The following is a 22,888-nucleotide window of genomic DNA, read 5'->3' on the forward strand; positions in this document are numbered from 1 at the left end:
TGTATTGGGCTGGATGCAGAAAACTAAGCAAATAAATGAGCATGGGGATAGACCGAAAATGTTTTATTTTTTTATTCTATTCTTTATTTTGAAACCCTTAAATGTGTCTTCATATAACCGAGTCTTGTCTTACGTCATACTTGGAGATGTACAGAGCCAGCGAGGTGGTTTATCCTCCTATACTATAGTAACACTTTACTTTAACCCCCATATTTAGCATTGAGATGCACCCTATTAAATGGTTTGTAACACATTACAATGTAGCTTTAAGCAGGGATATTGTAAGTGTTATATACAATAATAATATAATAATATACAGTATATGTCAACAATTCTAACCATTCTTACGAAAGCATATTTTATATTCTTACTACTGTGTTTTATTGTCAATCATTATTTGTTTACACACCAGCTTCCACTTATTGGTGCCCACAGGGGTTTTAGCATCAAACTGTATTTTGTCTAAATGGTTAACACTTCTGCCACTAGAGGGCAATGCAAACAGTGAAAAACAAAGGCCTCCCACCATCTGTACTACACTGAAAACTAAAGTTTTGACCTACTTTCAGTATGGAATATGCATTGACAAGCTCTCAAAAACATCTTTCATTGCTAATGTGTTTCCTTGTGTCTTTAGAGAGATGTATTGAGGAACAGTCTAATATTCAGCTTCAGCAATATGAGTTATATGCCCTCTGAGGAAAACACATTTTTGAGACAGATAATCTGTCTTTTGTCAAGGTGATAAACCAATCATGCCATGTGTGTATATTATTATTGTAGTTCAGATTAGAGCTGCCAATCTCATATTGCAGAAGTTATCTTATTCTCACATGTCACAAGTTTCACATGTTGTTGTTGGAAGACTTTTGGTCAAGAAACCTGAGGCGTAAGCCAAAAAAAATGATAACGCTTCCTTTTTAGGATTTATATTTCATGTGATTTCTTTCATACAGTCACTGTCAGCATGTCTGTTGTCTGGTTAAAGCTCATAGTCTTCCTTTGTTTGTCCTGCACAGCCCTGGGTGGCCCAGGTAAGACTCATTACATGTTTCATGTCTAAGATTTCATAAAGCTTTTGCATCTCTGGGATTAAGAGTGTGATTTCTTTGTCTCTGTCTATGTAGAATCATACCGACCCTTTTATACAAATATTTTATTTAATTCCTGGCGATACTGTATTTTGAGCCAGTGAGGTGGTTTCTCCTCCTTTATATGAAACATGCCATTAGCTGGTGTTATATTCATTACTGTCTGTACAGGATCTACTCAGAATATATACTCATCTTTAAAACATAAAGTATATTTTACAGTTAAGTTTATCAACACACAGCCTGTTTAAGGAGTTTAACTATTGTTACAGCTTAACAATAAATAAAAGCTCTTCTTTTTACAATATAACTGGATCTTATCCAATTCAATTTCAAGCACTGTGATAGTCATCAGACATGTTTGATCTTCCTCTGCTAGCAATGCAGATGCACTGGTGCAGACTCTCATACCATACCACGCAGTGATGATATCTAGCCTCATGCTTTATAGATGGTTTGAAACAGTCAAAAGTTGATCTACACTTCCGGTACGAGCGGTGCTACGTCAGAGATGTATTTTTTGCTAAAGAGTATCTATGCTGTCTGATTACGTTGTCACCTTCTCGCCCACATCACACACCTTGATGTAGGTCATGTGTTAGTAGCCAGACGTACAAATTTCCTCCTGAAGAGTTACAACTCAAGTGAACCGCTGTGTGACAGTCACTCTCAGCATGTCGGCTGTCTATTTAAAGCTCATAACCATCCTTTGTCTCTCATGCACAGCCCTGAGTGGCTCAGGTAAGACTCATTACATGGAAGACAAGAATTGAACACATGTCTAAAGCTTTCTCAAATGTACCGTGAGATGAAGCAGACTAATTGTGCCGTTCTTTTTGTTGTTGTGTCTCTCTATGTAGGGAGCAGTGGAGTGGTGTGGAGAGATTTTGGAGAAGCCATCACCATCCAGTGCAGATCTCCTGATAAAAGCCAAGATTCCCTGAGCCTGAAGAAGGGGCTCAGTGAGAAGTTGGACCATGTCTTGTACAAAGATGGCAAATCAGAGAAAACTACCACTGCCACAGAATTCAGCAACAGAGTTCAGCTGAACGGAGTATTCCCCAACTTGGACATTCTCATCAAGAACTTGACCGCTAGCGACACGGGACCATACTGGTGCATGTACATGAAGTTTGACGAGAAGTCCTTTAATAAAATAGAAGTGAAAGGCAATGGGTCTCTGCTCTTGGTGGTGACAGGTGAGTCTCTCAATTTATGCACACTCACGACATATAGAATATATAGAAGGGCAACATGTGCATTACACCATAGTGCAACAATGCATTGAAACAGTAAGCTGCTGATGTAACCAATTCAGAGGTGAGAGGGAAACATTAACAGATGATTATATCCAGTCCAAGAAGTAAAGTCAGGGATTTCACAAAGTGTCTGATACATACTAAACTTACATTGACTTATTTGATATGCTTTCTGTTCACTTCATTGCAAATTAAACTGTTTTTGACTCCACTGTCATGACTACCTAATGTAGTATAAATAATGATAAAAGACAACAGAAATAAAATAGTCTCCCATTCAGTAGAGACTGGTAGAGAAACTTTATACTTTGTATATAATCTTGAGTGGCGTTTTTGTAATTTTACCAAAACAATATTGTATCAGGATAATTCACCCAAAATAGAAAGACATATCCCAAAAATTCAAATGCCATAGACAATATAACATTATAGGGGTAAAAACGAGGGAAGCATCTACAGCGTGAGCTAAACACACTTTCTGTTGATAACAGATTCGACGCACCAGTGTGACCAATCAAACAACAACAACAACAACCTGATCCTGATGTCGGTTGGGATCTGTGCGGCTACCCTGTTGGGCATCATCATATGCTTCCTCATATGGATCATCCTCAAGGTACCAATGTGTTTTAATCTCTCTCTCTCTCTCTCTCTCTCTCTCTCTCTCTCTCTCTCTCTCTCTCGCTCTCTCGCTCTCTCTCTCTCTCTCTCTCTCTCTCTCTGTGTGTGTGTGTATGTGTGTGTGTGTTTCTTCATTTGAATGTGTTTGGCTATGACTCACAAAACCCTGGTGGAATCTCGGGGGCTGTTTCCATGCTTCCTGTTATTCTCAAAAGTACTCATCTGAAAAACACTCATAGTACAATTATGTGTTGAATTTATTATTTTAGTTTGAAACTGAGGTTTATTGTGAGTGTCACTTTCAGACAATATAATAGTAACCGCCTGACAGCAACTTATGCCAGAGCAAAATGTTCAATCTGAATTATTCTGTTTGTACATATGTGTGTGTACATCCTCTATATATTTATATACACACATAGTATAGTTGTGGTTTTGACCAGCCTTGAAATAAAACCTTGAGTCCTCGATCTCAAGTACTGATATACACAAGTTAAAGTGAACCACTACTGATAAAGTGTGTTATACAATGTTGTGTCACTTAAAAATGTCACTTTTTATACAACAAAAGTTATGATGCAAAGATAAACTATGATGCACAGAAAACAGCTCCAGTAAAGAAAAAGTTGCAAAAAATACACAGGATAATAATCCTCTGCACTTATTGTGTAATCGCCCTGCATCTAACATGTTGACATCAATATCTGCTGTTACCAGACCAAGAAGAGGACCACAAAGAAACCGCAGCGCGTCGCCAACAACGAAGTTTATGAGGACATGCGTGGAACAATCAGACGCTAAAGATGTCAGGCTGCAGGCGAGCGACCTGAAACTCCACAACCTCTCTGCACCACCGGGGCACAAGTGATGCATGGGAAGCAATGTTGCAACTCAGCATGTTCTGCGACATCTCTTCAGGCCTCGCGTGTGACTGGGTGAAAGACGCGTCCATGAACTGCTAACACCTGCACTGCCAATGAACAGTTTGTATGAAAGTGCTTTACATAACTCTGTCTGAATGTAGAGAGAAGCACAAATGTCACAATTTATTTTGTCTTTCAGTGGCAAGAAATCAGAACTGGATTGTACTCTGACATGTATTTTTTATGTAAATATGTCTTCTTTAATTTTATACATTTTTTTATAGCTTTCTACAAAGAGATGATTTATTGTAAAAAAAAAAAAAAGAAGACAGGGTTGACTTGAACGTCATATAAGATGATACTATGTATTGTGATCATAATAGCTGTAATTATTGTCTACATAAATAAAACAATAAACTAGTGGGACTAGTAGCCTTGTCTGAAATAATATACTAAACCAGGTGGTTTTGTGACACCGCCACCATGATGCCATGAGATATATTGTGTTTGTTTTAAAGTTCAAAAACGAAATACAAGGTTAACCACGTATTGGTCAGTATTCCCTGCAATGACAATTAAACTAAGTGCGAAAAGTTAGAGAGAAATGTCAAAACCAGTAAATAAGTAAAATGTATTTATACAGTGCTTTTCACAGATATTAGTCACAAAGTGACCAAACATGGTTTGGGCGCGAGCATAAAAACTTTCACTCTTTTTTTTTGTAGTAATGCTAGATTTATTAATTCAGGGAAACTCCAACTTTCAACTCCCAGTCAGCCCCTTACACTTTTTCTCTGAGCTGTAACGTCAGACTTCGGTGATTGATGAGCAACACTGGAATTATGTAGATTAGTAAAAAAGTGAACAGGTGATGACATGAGTCATCCATGGGTCTGATTGTAAACACTTCCTCTGGTTTACTGTAAAAGAGATAGCATCACAACAACAAATTTTGTTTTTAGTCATGAGGTTCTAATTTTCACACAGCTTCAGCCACCACATCCCACATCAAATAGGTCCATTTGATTTTTTTCAAAGGCAACTCTTGACTGACAAACAATTTTTTTTATCAGAACACGGGAGAACTCAGTGAATTGCTTTTTTACATTAAACATATTTTTTACAACAAGAACCACACAAGAAGAAATAACCTCTATGAAAAACAGTACAATAACTTATTTGCGGCGCCAAGTCGAGCCGAGGTGCAAAACACTGTAAATCAAACAGTTCAAACTATGTAACTCAAGACAAGATGCATTCAAACTCAGGTCCAAGAGACACTGTGTGAGTCAACAATAAAATGTCACGGAGGAAAAGAAATCTCATCTAGTGGCAGCGTGCAAGACAGGAGAATGTTTACTTGTGCGGTGCGTCCGTGTGGTCACAAAGATGAGCCCAGGCCTTCAAGTGTGAAATGTATTTTTACGCCTGCTGTAAGTGTCAAGGTGCAGCGTTGCGAGTATGCAGTAGCTGTAGTTGTGTGTGTGTGTGTGTGTGAGTGTAAGTAAGTGTGTGTGTGTGAGTATGTGTGTGTGTGTGAAAGGGGACAACTTGTAAAAAGCCCATCTAGAAATGGAAACTGGGCTTTGAGGTGAGTGGTATAGCACTTAAATGGAAACCGAGACCCCTGTTACAAGAAGAACATCTGCACATTTACGGCAAGAAACCCAACGTATCTCACCCACAAGGTCACAGATATATATTTTTTTAACACAGCAAATGTTTTACTTTATCCTTTCATTGTATTCATTTACACTTAGTTTTGCACAATAGCAGAAAACTACTGATTGTGCAGCTGCAGCAGTTTCCATAACTGTCATAACTTGTAACAGGAAACACCAAATGATAAGGTACAGAAGAACCTGAGGCACAAAAATACTGTCTAACACAGTCAGAGATAATGATCTGTCACAGATTCCCGCAGCTAATGGGTGCTGTGACGCGTGTTTAAAAAAACAGATGATATGATTTTTGACTTTGAAGCAACATGTACAGACAATTTGTTTTAACGTGACCTCTGAGAGGCCTCACTATCATGTCTGATAACACACACGCACACACACACACACACACACACACACACACACACACACACACACACACACACACACACACACACAGGTGCTGTTGATCAAGGTTATGTTATTTTTGTTGTTGGTTTTTTGGGGTTCTAAAAACGTGGCTAACTTCTCATGTTTTTTTTAGCTGTTGCAAAATATGTCAGAGGCTGTTTTTTGTGACAGAGTTAAGAGTTGAAACTGTGACATTCACAACAGGTGCTTTTACAAGTGTGCGTAGGTGTGGGGTGACAAAAGCTGATTAGTTATTTCCTATGATGTTTAGAAGTTTGAGAGCTCCTGGTATGTGTATCTCTTTTGCAACTATAGATTTTTTGGTTGAAGCCTGTTGCATGAGAGGTCCTATCACCTGGTTCACCACAGTACCAGGATGTGGTTATGTCTTTACATGTTATGGCCTAAGTCAAAGGCCCCGTCAAAAATACAAAGTCAGCCTTTTAATTCAAAATGTAACATAGCTAATCTTTATTTTTACGCTTAATCTGTATGTGCAGCATGTATCATTTTTGATAAGGTTATATCAACATAATTATATCCACATAGTTATCTTTCAGAGAAATTGTTTGTCTTAGAATAAATTTGGCTTAAATATACATTTTGTTGCGATGCAAATTATTTCTTGGAGAAATTTTTATGTTCATCAGCGACAGTCGTAGGCCAAAGGCAAGGCAAGTTTATTTGTATAGCACATTTCAACAGCAAGGTAATTCAAAGTGCTTCACATAAAACCATTAAAAGCATCAAAACATAATGCAAAAGAAAAGGAGATTTAAAAACAACCAAAGACAGCGCTCCTTTCCCCTAAAACTGCACTGGAGTTTTAGTATTTTTCTCTTACTTAAATGCCTGACTTGCTGTTAGTGTGTCGTGGTTACAGCCTCCATACAACGTCTACGGAACCGTTCAACAGATTTTAAAGTAAGAGGCCATGAGTATGGCTTCATAAACACCAAGCCACCAATGTATTTATTTACATATACAACATGATGGAATGCACACTGATTTGCTTTTTTGATCAACAATATGATGCAGTTTTTCTCTCATGATGGTTGGTGAGCAGTGTGCTCTTCTGACGTTTGATTATGCTGGTAAGCAGAGAGTCATGCTGATGTTGTGATCCAGGGCATCCCACATTTGAAGCATTGCAGAACTCAAAGGAAACTGATCAAGTGTGGTTGAAAATGCTCCCCTCCTGCAAGTCAACATAGTCTCATGTGTAATGTTAGTGAACACAGCCCCAGGGCTAACTCCTCCCCCAATCACCTCAATCAACTCCCTAATTAGGGCCAGATTACATGAGGCACCTGCTGGCCTGTGCTCACTCTTTAGGCCCCTGTCCTCTGTCATGGCTGGTGGTTGTTGGTATTACAGGTATGTAGTTAAAGTGATCGCTTAACATGCACAAGTCTTTTGCCTTTTTTACTCTGCATACTTGGTTTACTGCCTTCTGTTGTCGCCTTGATCTGACATGTTTTTGCAGAGCATATTGTGTGTTGGGACTTCATTGTTGTCCAACCTTTTGGCTGGATCCCGTGTGTGATTTAAGGTGGTGAGTGCGGTCACAACATAAAAAAATTATCATTTTAGTATGCAGCATGGGGAACCCTGTTGGTACGTTTCCCCTTTTAGGTTCCCCTGCTGCTGTTTTGCTCATTGTTTCCCTTGTTATTCTTTTGCCTTTATTGTCAAACTTTTTATTATCCTCTTTGCATTAGTTCCTTTCTTTCAGTGAAGCAGAGTGTCATATTGTTGGGAAGCACCTGTGGTGAAATATTTTCACCTTATGCATGCAAGTAGAAGCACTGGGACGTAAAGGCAGGTTGCAACATTTTAGCTGAGGATTGCTGTTCTTCACCTGAGGTAAGTAAGCGGTACCACCTCTAGGCTCTGCTAGTCTGCTTCACCACAAGTGGCCTCAGCTCAGTTTTGCTTAGTTTATGTTGGGCTGCCAGTTTTAGATGCTTAAGTTGTCTTATGGGTTTAGATTTTGTATCATGGTTTTGGCTAAAATTGTGAAAGCACTGTTCTTTATTGGGCCCAGAAACTTTTATTTGGCTATCAATATTCATTCCTCCCCAGCAGCTCCATTTGATTATTCATTTGTAATAACTGTTAAAGCTTCATGGGACAGTTAGGACCCTAACCCCCCCCCCCCCCCAATTCTCCCTTTATCGCCACGTAAGAATGGTCTTCTTTGAATTAACATTTGAATGGTGGTGATATTAGTGTGTGTGTGTGTGTGTGTGTGTGTGTGTGTGTGTGTGTGTGTGTGTGTGTGTGTGTGTGTGTGTGTGTGTGTGTGTGTGATTTCAGTGAGCCCTAAAGCCTCCAACTGTTAACATGATAGAGCTGTGTCAGCCTTTCAGAGTAAGAAACGAATGTTTGCTCTGTTTTTGGTCCATGCACTACAGGCACACTCTGGTTTCTGAGAGCTGAGATGACTCACTTGACATTTTGTGCCGCTTCCCTTGAAAAAAAACACAAATATTTTAAAGTGAGACTTTCTAAAGACGAAACTTGTTCTTTCTCTTACAAAAATGTTAATTTCACTGATCATTTGGTCTGGTGTGACCAGAGGCTAATGGTGGCGAATGTTAGCAAACTTTATGTGAATATTTCTGTATAACTGATATACATAAAACAGGTCAGTGGCTGATACTGCACTTGTGCTACTTCAATGCTACATTTTAGCATGTAGGATTGTCCATAGCTGTCTCCTGTGTGTTGCAGCAGTTTATTACAAGTTTCTTGCTTTCTGGTTCTAAATATATTAAGTCTATACTCTGCAAAACAAACACTGACAATAAAAGTCTTGCTGGGTGCATTTGACAATGCATGCTCATACTTTGATGTCTGATTTAGCCTCTAGATGTTGTTCTGGGTCAAACAGACTAATGAAAATCTGAAAAAAATCTGAAAAGACTAATTTTGAAAGGTACATCTGGTGTAACAAATGTTTTTTGCTGTTTGATAACTCGGTTCCAATGAGGACTCAGTTATTTTAATCAGGAAAAATACTTCGTCACTGTATTGACATATTGACAATGTTTAGTCAATATGACACCTCAAAACGTTTCCTGAATGAATACATCGGGAATCAGAGCTGGATATGAAATATAATATATCTGCTGTATCAAAGCTGTTGGGTTCAGAGTGCTGAGAGGAAGAGGACGACACCAGGCAGCAGCCACAAGAGGTCTCTACAGCTCGGAACTGCAGCGCTTTGTTGCAGGATGTGAATCCATGTTTTATGAAAGAGAAGCAGGCCACAAAGTTTATACTAGAAACAAATTGTCCCCGCACGCCTTCATACAAAACTCACACAAGCCGGCCTGCACACAAGACACAAGTTGTGGTCGCTGATAAATTATATGCAGACCCATAAAAAAGATCTTATGTATATGTTTAAAGGCAGATTATCAAGTTATATCATCTTTAAATAGCGTAATAGACCAGAGCTGCTACATTTCTCTTTATTCAAAATCCCACAGCCAATATGATTTACAACTGTCTTTATTCCACCTCCGAAGTTTTGATGCTAAAAGCTCCCACAGTATAATTAAACCACTCCCGCTCCTGGACTGGGCGTGCGTCAGGAGGAGCGCAGGTGAGATTGTATCCATTCCCAACAGACTGTCTCCTTAAGTGGTTCGCGGTGGAAGTTAAGACGCGGGAATAAGTTCAGAAAGCTCAATAAGAAGTGATTTTACCTGCGCCCAGGTGAAAGCTGACCGTCAGGAGTGACAGTGGAGAGAGAGAGAGAGAGAGAGAGAGAGAGAGAGAGAGAGAGAGAGAGAGAGAGAGAGAGAGAGAGAGAGAGAGAGAGAGGAGGGCACCAAAAAAAATCTGGAAAAGTTACGGATGCAAACGTCCTGACACACTGAAAAACCGGATCGACGCATCAACCGTTACGATTTTCAAATTACAATACCACTTAACGACTGAAAGAGGAAACATCTACAATCATGAAGAAATATACATATTCAGGTAAGCGTGTTGCTCTTGATATTATCGGGCTAATTGGTTCTATTGGTGTGCGCGTGCATGAGGGTGCCCGAGGGGGAGAAAGGATTGACGTAATTTCAGGTAAATGTTTAACAGCAATATGGTTTTCATAACTGCTCCTTCGCAGATGGGAACTTTTCAATCTATTTTTTTTTTATTTTCCCTTTGCCAAAACGAGGCTCTCACATGAATCTGTGGCTGTAGAACATTTCATCTCCTAAGGCCAGGTGATCTCCTCTTGTAGCTTTAAGCACATGACATCATGACAGAAAGGTGCAGAGCTCTTTCCTCAAGCCCTCAGGCAAAATGTGAGTTTCTTTTTCTTTTGCCCTGAAGAACATAAATAAGTTAAACCACTTTGGTGTTTATAATATAGACTTGTGCAGGATTCATTTGCAGTTGGCGGAAGAAAGAAAGAAAGTTTAGGATTACAATGCCAATACTGTTCACTATATCATGAGACAGTTAGGTTGTTAATCTGTTTGATGGACAGGTTGATGGTGCCGTTCATTCACTCCTCCCTGCTAATACCCTGAAGAATGACTTGATTTATGCATCTGCATCAACATAAGCCTATTTATTTTGAGACCGGCTGGATCTGATTGTGGTTATTGCGAAATTGTGTTTTTAAAAGATGCTGAGGTAATCATAACCGGGTACTAGAAAGTTCGCAGCTTAATGCAGATGTCTTGAAGACTAAGTTGTGATTCTGCAGGTAAAGTCGGTTTGCTCAAGGACCCTTCAGCAGAGACATGTTTGCTGCCTCGAGGCTTGAAGGATGGACTCCATCTGCTGCAAACTCCATCTGCTGCAAACAGTCCATCACTACTGTATCAGTCCTGACTGATACTTGTGACATCCCTCTATCTCCTTTCCTCCTTCCTTTGTCTCTCTTCTCCTCCAACTCTTCCTCTCTCTCCCCCCTTTCTCTCCAGCACTGCTTACTATCACTTCCATCATCTTCTGGGCCTTCCTTGCCTTCCTCCCTCCCTCCTTTCTCTCTCCTTCTCGCCCTCTAAGCTCCGGCTCAGGCCAGTGTACACAACCCTATCCCGCGGAATGCCGGCTTTCCCGGCTTTCCCGGCTCCTCTTCCCAGAGTCTTTGTGCGATGGAGCGTCCGACAGTTTTCCATCGGAGCCAAACGCATGTTGGGTCATGCCGCCTCTCCTCCTCCTCCTCCTCTTACTCATGTGTGTGTGTTCTTCCTCTGTCGTGCGACGACGTGTGTGGAGCTGTCACATTCTTTGTCAGAGCTCAACTCGGGGAATTGTCTAATAACAAAGTGTGTTTGTGTGTGTGTGTGTGTGTGTGTGTGTGTTGTGAAAAGCCCTCCTCTCTGTGTAGGGGTGTTTAGACAAGCATCAGAGATGTGGAGGGGCGACTTTGAGGGAGGAAGGTCGGCCTGTGTGTATGTTTTGTACGCAAATGCCCTGACACACACAGTGATTGTGTATCTGGCACATGTGAAGTTTCAGTTTTAGAAATTATGTATAGAAATGTGTGGGTATGTCTTTGTTGGGGGGGGGGGGGTGTTGTATAAACGTGTGTGTGTCTGTGTTCACTCATGCACCCCTCACAGCTGCTTCTGGAGCCGATCCCCGCCTTGTACCACCACTCCCTCTAGTCATCTGGATCAATGAGTAACCTGTATGAAAACAGCCCACTACAACACACACATACACACAATCATTATTTTCCAAGTACACTCCTCCTGGTATGTGCTTTTATGTCCTACTCAAAACACACACACACACATACAAACCTAATTCCACTACTTGTACCTGTGTGACAAATGCCTCACTCCGCACTGCATTACGGCTTTTAGCCTGTTTATACTGGAGAGTCAGCGAGGCTTTGATTCAGAGCCTAAAGCTATTGTTAGATTGTAACTTTAAAGTCGAGCTATAAACTGTGTTGAGACATATTTGCCCTGTCATCTAGCAGAGCATGCCGAGGATGGTCTAACCCTCAATTTGGCTTCCTAGCAGCCTGTGAATAATGGGCTAATAAGGTACTGGAGCTCGTGGACGTGCACACGTACAGTAGAGTACTCTGGTTGCTATGATCTATAAGAGTGGTGTCATGGGAGTTACAGGTTTGAGTTTGAGACAAAACTTTGGAAATAATAGCCAGAAAAGAAACGTCCGAGGGTGCAGAACGCATCAGTTGACTGGTTGGAAGTGTAGCGTCAGACTGGCAGCGAATGAATGACAGTTAAAAGCCCAAAATGTTGAATTGGTTTGATTTCGTCATCGTATCAGTAAAACCAAACTGTTACTCCTATAACATTTACCGGTTTTGTTTTCTTAAATGTTCCCTTTCTCAACTGATTTTGAAGTTTTTACCATCTGACCCCAATGTTAAACCCCAATCATCTTTGCAACCGTGACCACGCACGGGCAGCAGATCAATCGATTCTTTGGATTTCTCCACATGTTGAAGTGGTGTGCATAGGGCTGTATTAAGAGTCATGCTCTGTATATCTTTTTTTTTATCGTTTCCAAAATCAAAAATACAAGAGCAAGAGGTGTATGGAGTCTGTTTATCTACTCAAATGTTGGCTTCAAATGTTAGTTATACCGTTACAAACATTTTGGTTAGTCGCCACCCTGAAAGCCCTTTCTCTTGTAACATGAAAAAAGTGAAACATGCTGTTTGAAAATGTGAACAGTAACACATAAATCTTACATCTGTGTTGCTTGTCGAAGTGTGTAGGAAAGCAGCTAAACAGAGTGATGATATCCTGAAATAACGTGCTTCTTTTACTTTACGTTATGAATACATAGTAGGACTAAGTTGTTCGAAACTGCAGTTTAATGCTGCTCTATTTATTTATTCCAGAGTCTCCTACATGGATCGTCAGTTTATCCTGACACTTTGCCTGGAATATGTAGATTTATATGTAGATATAACCTGGAATATGTAGATTTAACTTCAGTCTTTCAGCACAATATCATATAATTTTTCCATCAAGGGCATATTTATTAAAACCTAGAGCTAACCTGGAGCTAACCGTAGCCAGCTAGCTGAGGTTGTACACATCTGCTCACAAACTCAATCAAAGTCCCCTTTGACTGAAATCAAGGACCTTTTAAAAAAATGAAAATATAGAGCGTTGAATCGGCTCGTTTTTTATTGTGAACTTTATGACGAGAATATAGAGATTAGCAAGTGTAGCAACTCAGGGGGCGTGGCTTAGTGAACTGTCAACAGGTATTACTTTAAAGATAGATATAAAAACGCATGTGGTTGGGCACAGAGGTTAAAGTAATGTAAGTTAATCATTAGGTCCACTTTGTACTACACTACACTGTATATGTACATTGTCATTGGTACACTCTGGAATGTGGAGTTCCCCTGATTACAGTAGGGCTTCAGTCCATGTCTTGTCTCTGCTGTGTATGGTCCTCCCCTCTCAGCCGTGTGGAGCCTGCTCTGAAGTGTCCACTCCGCTCTGTGTTTATTATCTGCAGCCAAGAATGCATCTCTGTGATGCTGGCTGCTGCTGCTGCTGCTGCTGCTGCTGGGGGTGTCAACTGATACAACAGACTGCCTGTACTGCAGGCCCGAGGCCAGGAGAGAGCCTGTAAAAAGATAATGGCAGGCTCAGAGAGGTTCTGATGTGTGGTGGAACATCTCGACATGGCTATTAGAATGATTAAGTGCATGGACAGGCACGTGTACACTTATTTTAATATTTCATATAGATGTATTAATTAAAATACCTCTAACGTATAAGTGTCCTTAAATTTGAGTTCAGTGCTCCGTCACCTAATTAATTTATAGACTTAAAGAATAAATGTGGAAATTGCTTCACCGCTGTAGGCCGCAGAGCCCAGTAAGAGATAGTGACTCCACTGTTTGGCAGGACCAACCTCGTCCTGTCATGACACGAATGGAAATTTTATTGCAAACGCTTTAAGTGTTGGTGATTCATATCTGTGAGAGCTTACTGGAGCGGACAATTTGCAAGGTAATGCGTGTTAGCTGCGTGCGAGCCCCATTGTTGCCAGCATACAAACTCTTTATATTACTTATAGCAAAGTTGTGTCCAAGATAATCACTCTTAATAGCATAACAACTACCTGGGAGTTAAACAAACATTATTTGTATTGGCTGAACTGAACTGATGGTGGAGTGCTCCAGTTTCAGTTTGATCAACTTTATTACACATGAGAGTTCAGAAACAGGATTGCAAAATTGATTAGACACAGTGCAGGCGATAATGACGACTTTTTTTCCTGTTTTTTTTTGTAACAGCCTGGTTCTTTAATGCACAAACAAAGAAACACAGGCATGTGTATCGTATGTTTTTTGCTTCAGTGTTAAGGTGGAATGATGTTTGTTTAGTCGTCACCGCTTGCTGAGATCTCTTTCTTCCTATCTTTCTGACATTTCTCAACATGCACATACACACAACCGCCCACTCACCCAGTTGTTCACCTATGACATACAGTAAATACATGTTTCCCGGGGGAGTTTTAACCCATAAAGCTCTATGGACTGACTCTGTGGGTTTTAACAGCCTCTGGAGAAGGAAGGCCGATCCTTATCTGCCACATCAGTATTGTTTTATAGACTGCCGCAGTATCCTGTCTAACCCTGGCATAAAAGCACTTTTATATGATGTGATTTGGGCTGCTGTTTGCATTGTGAAGAGCGCAGAAAGGTGACTGTGTGTTTGTCAAAGCGGTGTTGGTTTTCAATGAGCGTGGTGAGTGAGGAATAGCTTTCGTGTTGAAATGACGGAGGTAGGAAAAGGTGTTGCCAGTTTATTCCTTAGGCGCCAGAACAACGGCTATTCATTTGGGAGGAGTGCAGTTCAGGGTCACGGCCAATGTGTTTTTTCTCGACTGTTTCTGTGATGTTTGAGTCTCTCGCCGTTTAAGTGTGTGTGCGGTGTGGTCCTTACTCATTAAGAATGCATCCAGGTAAAAAGGCCTTATCTGGGCTGTAAAAACAATCTTGAATAATGTCTGTCTTGCTTTCTTTCTTCTTTTTTTTCCCACTCACTCTGTTTCTCCCCACCCATCTATCCGCTCCCAGCTCTTTCACAGGCAGAGTTGTGAAACGGTGTGTTTGCAGCGTACCCTTAACATGTGTAATGAGGGCCATAAAAACACAATGGAACAGATGGGTGAGCAGAGAGACGAAAGAGAGGAGGAAGGGAATTAGGAATGAGTGATGATCACGTCCAGATAGTGATACAAATACACACACATATTTGTGATGTATGAGAATCGTCCATAGTTAAAGCATCTTTGGCTTTCAAACAACAACAAATGAGGGTGAGGTATATTCACGAGAGATTAATAATTTGATTTGATTGCTCAAAAGTGGCTTTGCAAATATGGAGTAGAGAGATAAAGACCTGAGGAGAACCGAATCAAAACTATGTCAACATTTTACAGGAAGGAGAATGAAAAGAAGATACAAGAGATAAATTAACACACGGACATAGGATCAGAATTGATTCATTATTTCATTGTCTTTATTTAGTGAAACAAAACCTCATGTTTTTTATTAGGGCACTTAGTTTAGTTTTAGTGTATTTACTGTGCATAAGATATGACTACGTAAAATATTATTGACAAGATGTTTTACAAGATATGAAATATGATAATAATATCAATACATTACAGACAGGCCTTTTTTTCGCCCTATACAGGCATGGTGCCTTTGTCCCAATTTGGCACCGCGGCTGGTGTGATCCCATCACAAGATGGTCTCTACTTATTAAAGAAGTATAAAAGAAAACACCTCTCCCATCCTGACGTTGTTGATACACTTCAACAGTGTTGATTAATGTTTCAACCAAAACACCGCCGAGCCCTAAAGGGAGAGGTTGAAGTAAAAGAGGACATGCGAAAAGCGAGGAAAGAAAGAAAGGAGATCTTTCACCTCCTACTCAAATAAGACACGGCGTGGCCTCCTTGTGCAAACACAAAAATCTCAGGTAGTTGTGTGTGTGAAGGAGACAGAGCGTGCAATATAGCGTGTTTTGTAAATCACTCCACCTTGTGTGTCTGTTTGCAGGCCTTCATTTGTGTGTGTTTGTGTGTGTGTGTGATAGCTCTTGTGTCTCAAGTACGTTAAGTGCTGCACCCTGTGCCCTCTGTTTACCTGCTCTAGTCACCTGAGACCAATAACTAATCAGTTGACATGTTTATCCAGGCACATGCACTTGACCGGTCATGTTACTCACACAGACACACAAACAGGGCTATCGAGCAGAGCACTTGACATCAATCAGTTGAGGCCTATATAGCAAATACACAGGCAGCAATGCATTCACTTTGGTGCACAATATGACTCTCAGCACTGCTCAAAGTAAAAAAAAATTCCCATAAGTATAAACACTAGATTCATTCATTTCATGTGTCATGTGACTGTAATGACCTCTGTTGTACATAGCACTGCCTTAAGGAAAATATGACCTCACAAGATTACAAATCCTCTTGAGGGGAAAAAAGACATGGATCTTAGTGTCGGGATATTTTTATGAAACCTTTTCAAGCTGTGATGTGTACCGTGTGTGTGTGTGTGTGTGTGTGTGTGTGTGTTTTTGTGGCCCCAGACAAGACTGAGCAGGTGAGTACACACACACACACACACACACACACACACACACACACACATACATCTTTTTGCCAACATACAGTTTAACTTTTCAGGTGTCACTCCTTTAGTTTGTGTTTAAGCTCACTGTGATTGGCTGCTGCATATTTGTTTGCTTTTTGTCTGTCAGTACTTTGCCCTCACTTTAAACCACACAGCTACCTGGAGTGTTGGATTATATCACTTCAATGACAAATATCATCTTATCATCACAACTTTGTTACTTTGTTGCGGCTTCTGTGGCACATTACTTTGTTGCAATGGTAAATCCCGGTTTGTTCGAAGCACTTTGCGTAGTGAGGGCGTGTGTGTGTGTGTGTGTGTGTGTGTGTGTGTGTGTGTGTGTGTGTGTGTTCACCTCGCCTCTCTCAAGCTGTATTTCCAGAAGAGTAAATAAGCACAGGCATGGTTATTGGCTGCAAGGCTTAAAAGACTTGGCTGGCTCTCATTTGTTCTGTCATGTTTCCATACACCAGTCCGATGGTGGTATCACATGACTCATGGCAGATTAATGATTTGCTCATAAAGCAGGTTAAAGGGGTTGACTCTTTGACTATTGTGCCTTTTGACAGACTGAATGCCCTGCTAGTGATTTAAAAAGTCTAAAACAAATTGTGCTTCCTCTCTGAATCAACAGTGAAGCCAGAAGCAGCTCTGTTACTGACATTTTTGTCAATTTTAGATTAATACTTACTGTAAAACAGTTTATATTAATGCTGAAATTTGGAGTAGGAGTTACCTAAAGACATTTTATGATGCTGCACAACCTACTTTGGAAGCAACTCAAACAACAAAAAGTAACTTTACTCTCTAAAAGTCTTGTTGTCAGAGGTAGTCAGATAGAACTGTATTATTATGAGTTATTTCCTGCACAAAAATGATCTTAACTCCTTTCGCAGAAGCTCGGACATTCTCACCATTTTCCACTGCAGGACATGGACTTAAACACCGTTAGTTTAACACAGACTTTATTATAATAATTAGAACGAAATAGAACAAATAGAATTGTTACAGGTATCAAAGTAAAAAGGGGTTGTTACCAAATCTATTTTTATACATTTGAAAAATGTAGGTAACAATTGGATTTTAAATGCATTGTAAGTGGATTATAGGCCATTACCATGAGATATTAGTGTGAGTTCTTCTGAAACAGACCTAGCTTGCATGACACATTGTTTGACCTCTGCGTTAGTATAGTTGTTCCAGTGGGTGTGATTGTCAGATTGTCTTTTTCGTACAGTTCCAGAAGTTGTCAGACACAGTCCGCCCCGATCCTGAAGTCAGAAAGGTGTAGTCGGGAGAGAGAGGCTTTCTGATGTGATCTGAGAAGCTTTTCTCAAGAAAGATACTGGCAGCCTCATATTTCTCACACTCAAGATACAGCGTAGTAAAATATGGCCTTGATTAGTTTGGTCTCACCTGCTGTATAAATGGTCTGGCTTGTGGGGCGGGTAGTGGCAGAAATAGTAGAATATTGATCTGTTTGTGTCTGAAGCAGACACTTTAGAGAGAGAAGGGTTCCAAATACCTCGGCTACCCTGAAAAGCACTCAAGCTCACCAGAAAGCCTCATTTGAGATATTTAGGAGAAGCAGAAGTTATTTTTGGTGCCACTGTTTTTTTCAGTATCTGTGAAAAATATCCCAAAATACTTCTGAAAGGTTTCTACACAAAAAAGGGAAGCAGATCATCTCTTACAGTAGTTTATTTAATTTACTGTCCTTTCACAAAAAGTGAACTCTCTCTCTCTTTCACACACACAACTACACACACACACACACACACACACACACACACACACACACACACACACACACACACACACACACACACACACACACACATAACCGAAGCTTTACTCACGTCTACCAGTTACACAGTGGCACATTCACTCCCTTTCCCTCGGACCAGCTGTCTCTGTGTTGAAACCAGTGACAACACAGGCGGAAAACCACCATGTTTATACAAGTTATGTCGTCCACTGATTTGCGGTAGGAAGTATTTCTAAGAACTTAAAAACAGGATGGGACAACTGAGTCACCAATGAGCGTACCTCATTTGAACAGTACTGGCTGGGTTGATGCAGAGAGGAACGGATGACGGGGGAAGTGGGGAGAAAAGCGTGAGTGTGTGGGTGATCTAAGACTGATGCAGCATGATGCAGCCATCACCTGTTCCAGGAACAGTAAACCACACATGTGAACCTCGTGGTGGCGCTAGGGGAGAAGTAAAGGGATCACTAAATTCTCGAGGTTTTCTTTTGTGTGTGGATCGTGAAGATCTGTATCTTTGTGGCAATCCGTCCAATAATAACAGAGATATTCCAGCCTGGAGCAAAGTGGTGGAAAGACCAACCGATCTAGTGGTGCTGAATCACCCATCTGAAGATACAACAACAGTAGCGTCCCTGTTTGGCTCATCCTCCCTTGTACAATGGCTGGTGATTCAGCAGAACTGAACACACACCCTAACGCCGATCAATGCGAGATTACCCGGAGCATTCCACCAGTGTCAGGGACCAGACCGTCAGTCGAGAGGAAGAGGCATTCCTCTAAATGCTAAACCAGCCGCCGTCACTTAGGACCTGGCTGTTGGTGCTCTGAACTGAATGAGGACACAGACCATCCGGTTTCCGAAAAGACTGTGACCGTACTGGACAATCACCAGAACCCTTGTGTTTGACCTAAAACAGTATCAGGTACCTGAGGTCATCATAGTGACATATCTGTCTGCTTCTTATCCTCAGTTGCTTCCTGTAATTGTCACTCCTTTTAAAAGACAAAATCAATACTAGAAGATAACCGTGGCAACATTTTCCCTGATTATTCTAACTTTTATTGGCCCTTACTGTGATTAGCACTTGCACTAGTTACGTCAACTCAAATGTTGTATATATTAATGCTTTGTATCTGTGTATTTTCTTCTGACTTTCCCCTTTACCACATTTGTTAAATAGTGTCTCTGATCATTAATGAGGTGTACCGCTTACTGTTTTACATGATGAAAACCACCAGTCAAAGCCCCGTGCTGATAATTAACGGCTCTTCATCGGCATGTTGACTTTGCTGATGTGCAAACAAAACAGTTCAGTTTTATAGTTGAAGAGTTGTTACACTGTGTGCCATGCACTTGTATTAATATTCTATTTCATGCATTTTGTCCCAGCTATTTCCACATCATCCTCACAGTTCCAAAAATACAAACAAACCACGAATTCAATTGAGAAAACATGTCTGGCTTTCCTTCAGTAACCAAATAGCAGTTTCCTGGTGGTCAAGCAGTAATAATAGCAATCTTTCAAATAGCTGTTTTTTTCCACATGACAACTGGAGATTATTTGGCCTCGAGGAGAATGTGAGGTAACGGTTTTTCACTTGGTGCTTATGTGTGTTTTGTTGCATTATTAAGCCCAGAGTGTTAGCTAAAAAGCTCATTTCAAAAACCAAACCTCCTCTCCTCACACGTCCTCTCTAAGTTTTAATATTTCTAAAAGTATTTTTCAGAAATGAGGTATCAGATCATGTGTTGGTCATGTGTTGATAAATGTGTAACGGCACATCTGTTGATTACTGTCCTGGAGATGTCACTAACGTGTCCTTCTGTCCTTTTCCTCGTATAAAGGGAGATCCGCCAGCGCTCGGACAAGGAGAACAGAGAGAGAGGGATCTGGCATCACCAGTCCAAGTAAGTAGACTGCACCCCTGTCACTTCCATCCATCCATTCAGCACACGCGTATGTAGAGCAAACGTGCATTCAGTGCATATCTGGAGGACTGCCCACTGACGGATCCAAGTTCACGTATCATCCATCCAGATTTGGTCATTGTCAGAGTTATACACTTCCTTCACCAGCTTCCATTGAATCCCTCACTGTTCCTGTAAAGTATTACGTGAGTCTGTGTCACTGACCCTCAGCACAGGGATGTGGTAACACCGAGGGCGGAGCAGGCACTGTTTCCTGCACAGATAACAGCTGATAGCAGGTAAACAACAGATCACAGACGCAGTGATAAAGAGAGTTTTAGAGACAGAAGGATGGCACACTGTTCCACAAAAACAGAAGACATTCGTGTTTTGGTGCACATGCTGATGTCTCAGTTATCTACAGAAGACATTTTAAACAATTTTCCCCAAAAGCCATCAAAAGAAAAAATGTATTTCTGCTAAACTGGAATTTGTGCGTTTTTGTCGACGAGAACAGGAGACCTAATAAGATGACTTAATTGAATAATTAAATAATAATTAAATAACAATGAATTATTCTGTCACTCTGGTATATCAAGACATTTCTTTGCTACTTCTTTTACAATTTTTTGTTTTAAAGGTGTTTGCATCTCTCTCTCTGGGCTGCAACAATGTGCAATTACAAAATGTTCACCAAAAAAAAATCTGTACAATTGTGTAGTTTGTGCGCTTCTGTGTGCATCCACATGCGTGTGTGTGCATGTGGCTCATACACCGTATTGGCATGCAGGCTGAAGCTGTGGCTGTGGCTCACCACTGAGGTATCTTCTGCAGCATCAGCACATAGAGAGGAGGGAGAGAGATGAGAGGAGGGGGACTGAACACACACACAACACACACACACACACACACACACACACACACACACACACACACACACTCACTAAGTTTGCACACAGAGATTGTAGACTGTATGTGAAGGCGCACACTCACCATGTGAGGAGCCGTGTGTCGTTTTTTGCAGCATGCAAGCTATAACTTGCAGCATGATATAATTTCCTTTCCTGTTCATTTTGACACCTTTTAACCAAAATGCATAAACATGCAATATCTCTATAAGTGATCTGTGTGTGTTTGCAAATTGCTTTTGTGAAACCAGCCCCCGGAAAGTGTATTCATCCCACAGACCGCTGACAGGCGACGAGACAGCAGACACATTCTGACAGTGCACGGTGATTGTTCTGCGAAAACGTATGTGTCCACGCAGATGAGTGTCTGGAGTTCATTAAATACATAAAAAAGGAGCTAGCACAAAACAAATAGAGGTTTTGAGAGCAAATGAGGACAGCAACATGAGGGTCATAAATTAGATGTGAAATACCATGAGTACTTCCTCCGACACAGTCTAGACAATAGAAACAGCTGTGAAATAAATTTGATGAATTTTGAATACCTGGAGAAGGGCATGCATATATATATATATATATATATATATATATATATATATATATATATATATATATATATATATATATATATATATATATTGTTTTACTAGTGTTCACAAAATCCCAAATATGCATAAGCAGATACACACACATACAGGTTGTCGGAAGTGCTTAAGGGTGAGGATAAGGCCCTGCTTGTCAGCAGACCTCTCTGGCGTTGATGCAGTTGCCACGGGTGTGTGTATGTGTGTGTGTGTGTGTGTGTTTGGAGGGAGATGCCCCATACAAAACATCTGCCAACAGGGCAGATTTATGAGCCAGCGGGCGGGTGTTTGGGAGGATGCTTTACTGTAACCTCAACTCATGACACACACACACACACACACACACACACACACACACACACACACACACACACACACACACACACACACTCACACACACACACAGACACACACACACACACACACTCACACACACACACACAAAGGTCTATCTAACACTGTCCCTATTGTTGATCTGTGTGTGGTTAATTCCCATTTGGCAGTCAGCAGATCCTGCTGTACTGGTCACACACAACTAGTGCTGATCGCAGTCAGAGGTGCATGTTTACAAGGTGAAACATCCTCTTTTTGACTTTTCTTCCAACTAAATGATTACTATTGTCACATTTAACAAGGACCCAGCAAGCTATACTTAAAAAAAACCTTTTCACCTTATTATCTTAGATCTGAAACAAGAACTTCCCTTCCGCCTTTATTGAGACCTGACAGCGTCACATTATTTGGCAAATTGGCAGCAAAATTATGAATTATGAAGCTGGAGGGAGTGAGTGCTCCACCCAGAACACCTTCTTTCATCTCCGTATTATTTGGGGTGAAGCATCACAGACTGTCTGAGTTGGAAACCAAATCTTCAGGACTGAGCGCCTAATGAGTCCTTGATTATTTGGGAGCTGATCCTTCCACACACCTCCTGGCATGTTCGTGAACTGTGTGCTCTGTACCTCTGGCAACTTGCAGGCATTCAGAGTTACATGTTTTGGCCATTTGGGACCGCCAGTGTGCACATTTTCCTTATGGCATCACCCAGTGCACCAAAACTAGGCAGCTGGCTTTAATGAAAGAATGAATGAACACATGACGAGAGACGGATAAATAAAAGAAAAACAAGCATGCACGCGCGCACTAAATGCTAACATGAATACACAAACACATTGCA

At 40.8% G+C, this 22,888-nt stretch overlaps 2 protein-coding genes across 2 annotated transcripts in view; both read left to right on the forward strand.

Moving 5' to 3' along the window:
• The first annotated feature begins 1,646 nt into the window (after nucleotides 1–1,646).
• On the forward strand, nucleotides 1,647–4,260 carry LOC137878391 (uncharacterized). The gene is made up of 4 exons (XM_068718683.1): nucleotides 1,647–1,832; nucleotides 1,952–2,290; nucleotides 2,842–2,966; nucleotides 3,689–4,260. Exons 1-4 carry the CDS (start codon nucleotides 1,766–1,768, stop codon nucleotides 3,770–3,772), a joined length of 615 nt encoding a protein of 204 aa, XP_068574784.1. The 5' UTR covers nucleotides 1,647–1,765; the 3' UTR covers nucleotides 3,773–4,260.
• A 5,291-nt stretch (nucleotides 4,261–9,551) lies between these two features.
• Nucleotides 9,552–22,888, forward strand: part of septin9a (septin 9a) — a 76,986-nt gene continuing 63,649 nt past the window's right edge. The window contains exons 1-2 of the mRNA XM_068718647.1: nucleotides 9,552–9,899; nucleotides 20,157–20,219. Of these exons, the coding sequence (XP_068574748.1) occupies nucleotides 9,878–9,899; nucleotides 20,157–20,219 (85 nt within the window). The 5' untranslated portion in view covers nucleotides 9,552–9,877. The remainder of the gene's footprint in view (nucleotides 9,900–20,156; nucleotides 20,220–22,888) is intronic.

Source organism: Cebidichthys violaceus, unplaced genomic scaffold (genome assembly GCF_023349555.1).
Source record: "Cebidichthys violaceus isolate CVI_PGR_0920_01 unplaced genomic scaffold, fCebVio1.0.p SCAF_23, whole genome shotgun sequence".
NCBI classification, from domain to species: domain Eukaryota; kingdom Metazoa; phylum Chordata; class Actinopteri; order Perciformes; family Stichaeidae; genus Cebidichthys; species Cebidichthys violaceus.

Coding starts and splice junctions, on each gene's coding strand:
- LOC137878391 (XM_068718683.1), top strand. CDS start 1,766: ATGTCGGCTGTCTATTTAAAGCTCATAACCATCCTTTGTCTCTCATGC. Junction 1,833..1,951: donor CACAGCCCTGAGTGGCTCAG/GTAAGACTCATT, acceptor CTCTCTATGTAG/GGAGCAGTGGAGTGGTGTGG. Junction 2,291..2,841: donor TCTGCTCTTGGTGGTGACAG/GTGAGTCTCTCA, acceptor TGTTGATAACAG/ATTCGACGCACCAGTGTGAC.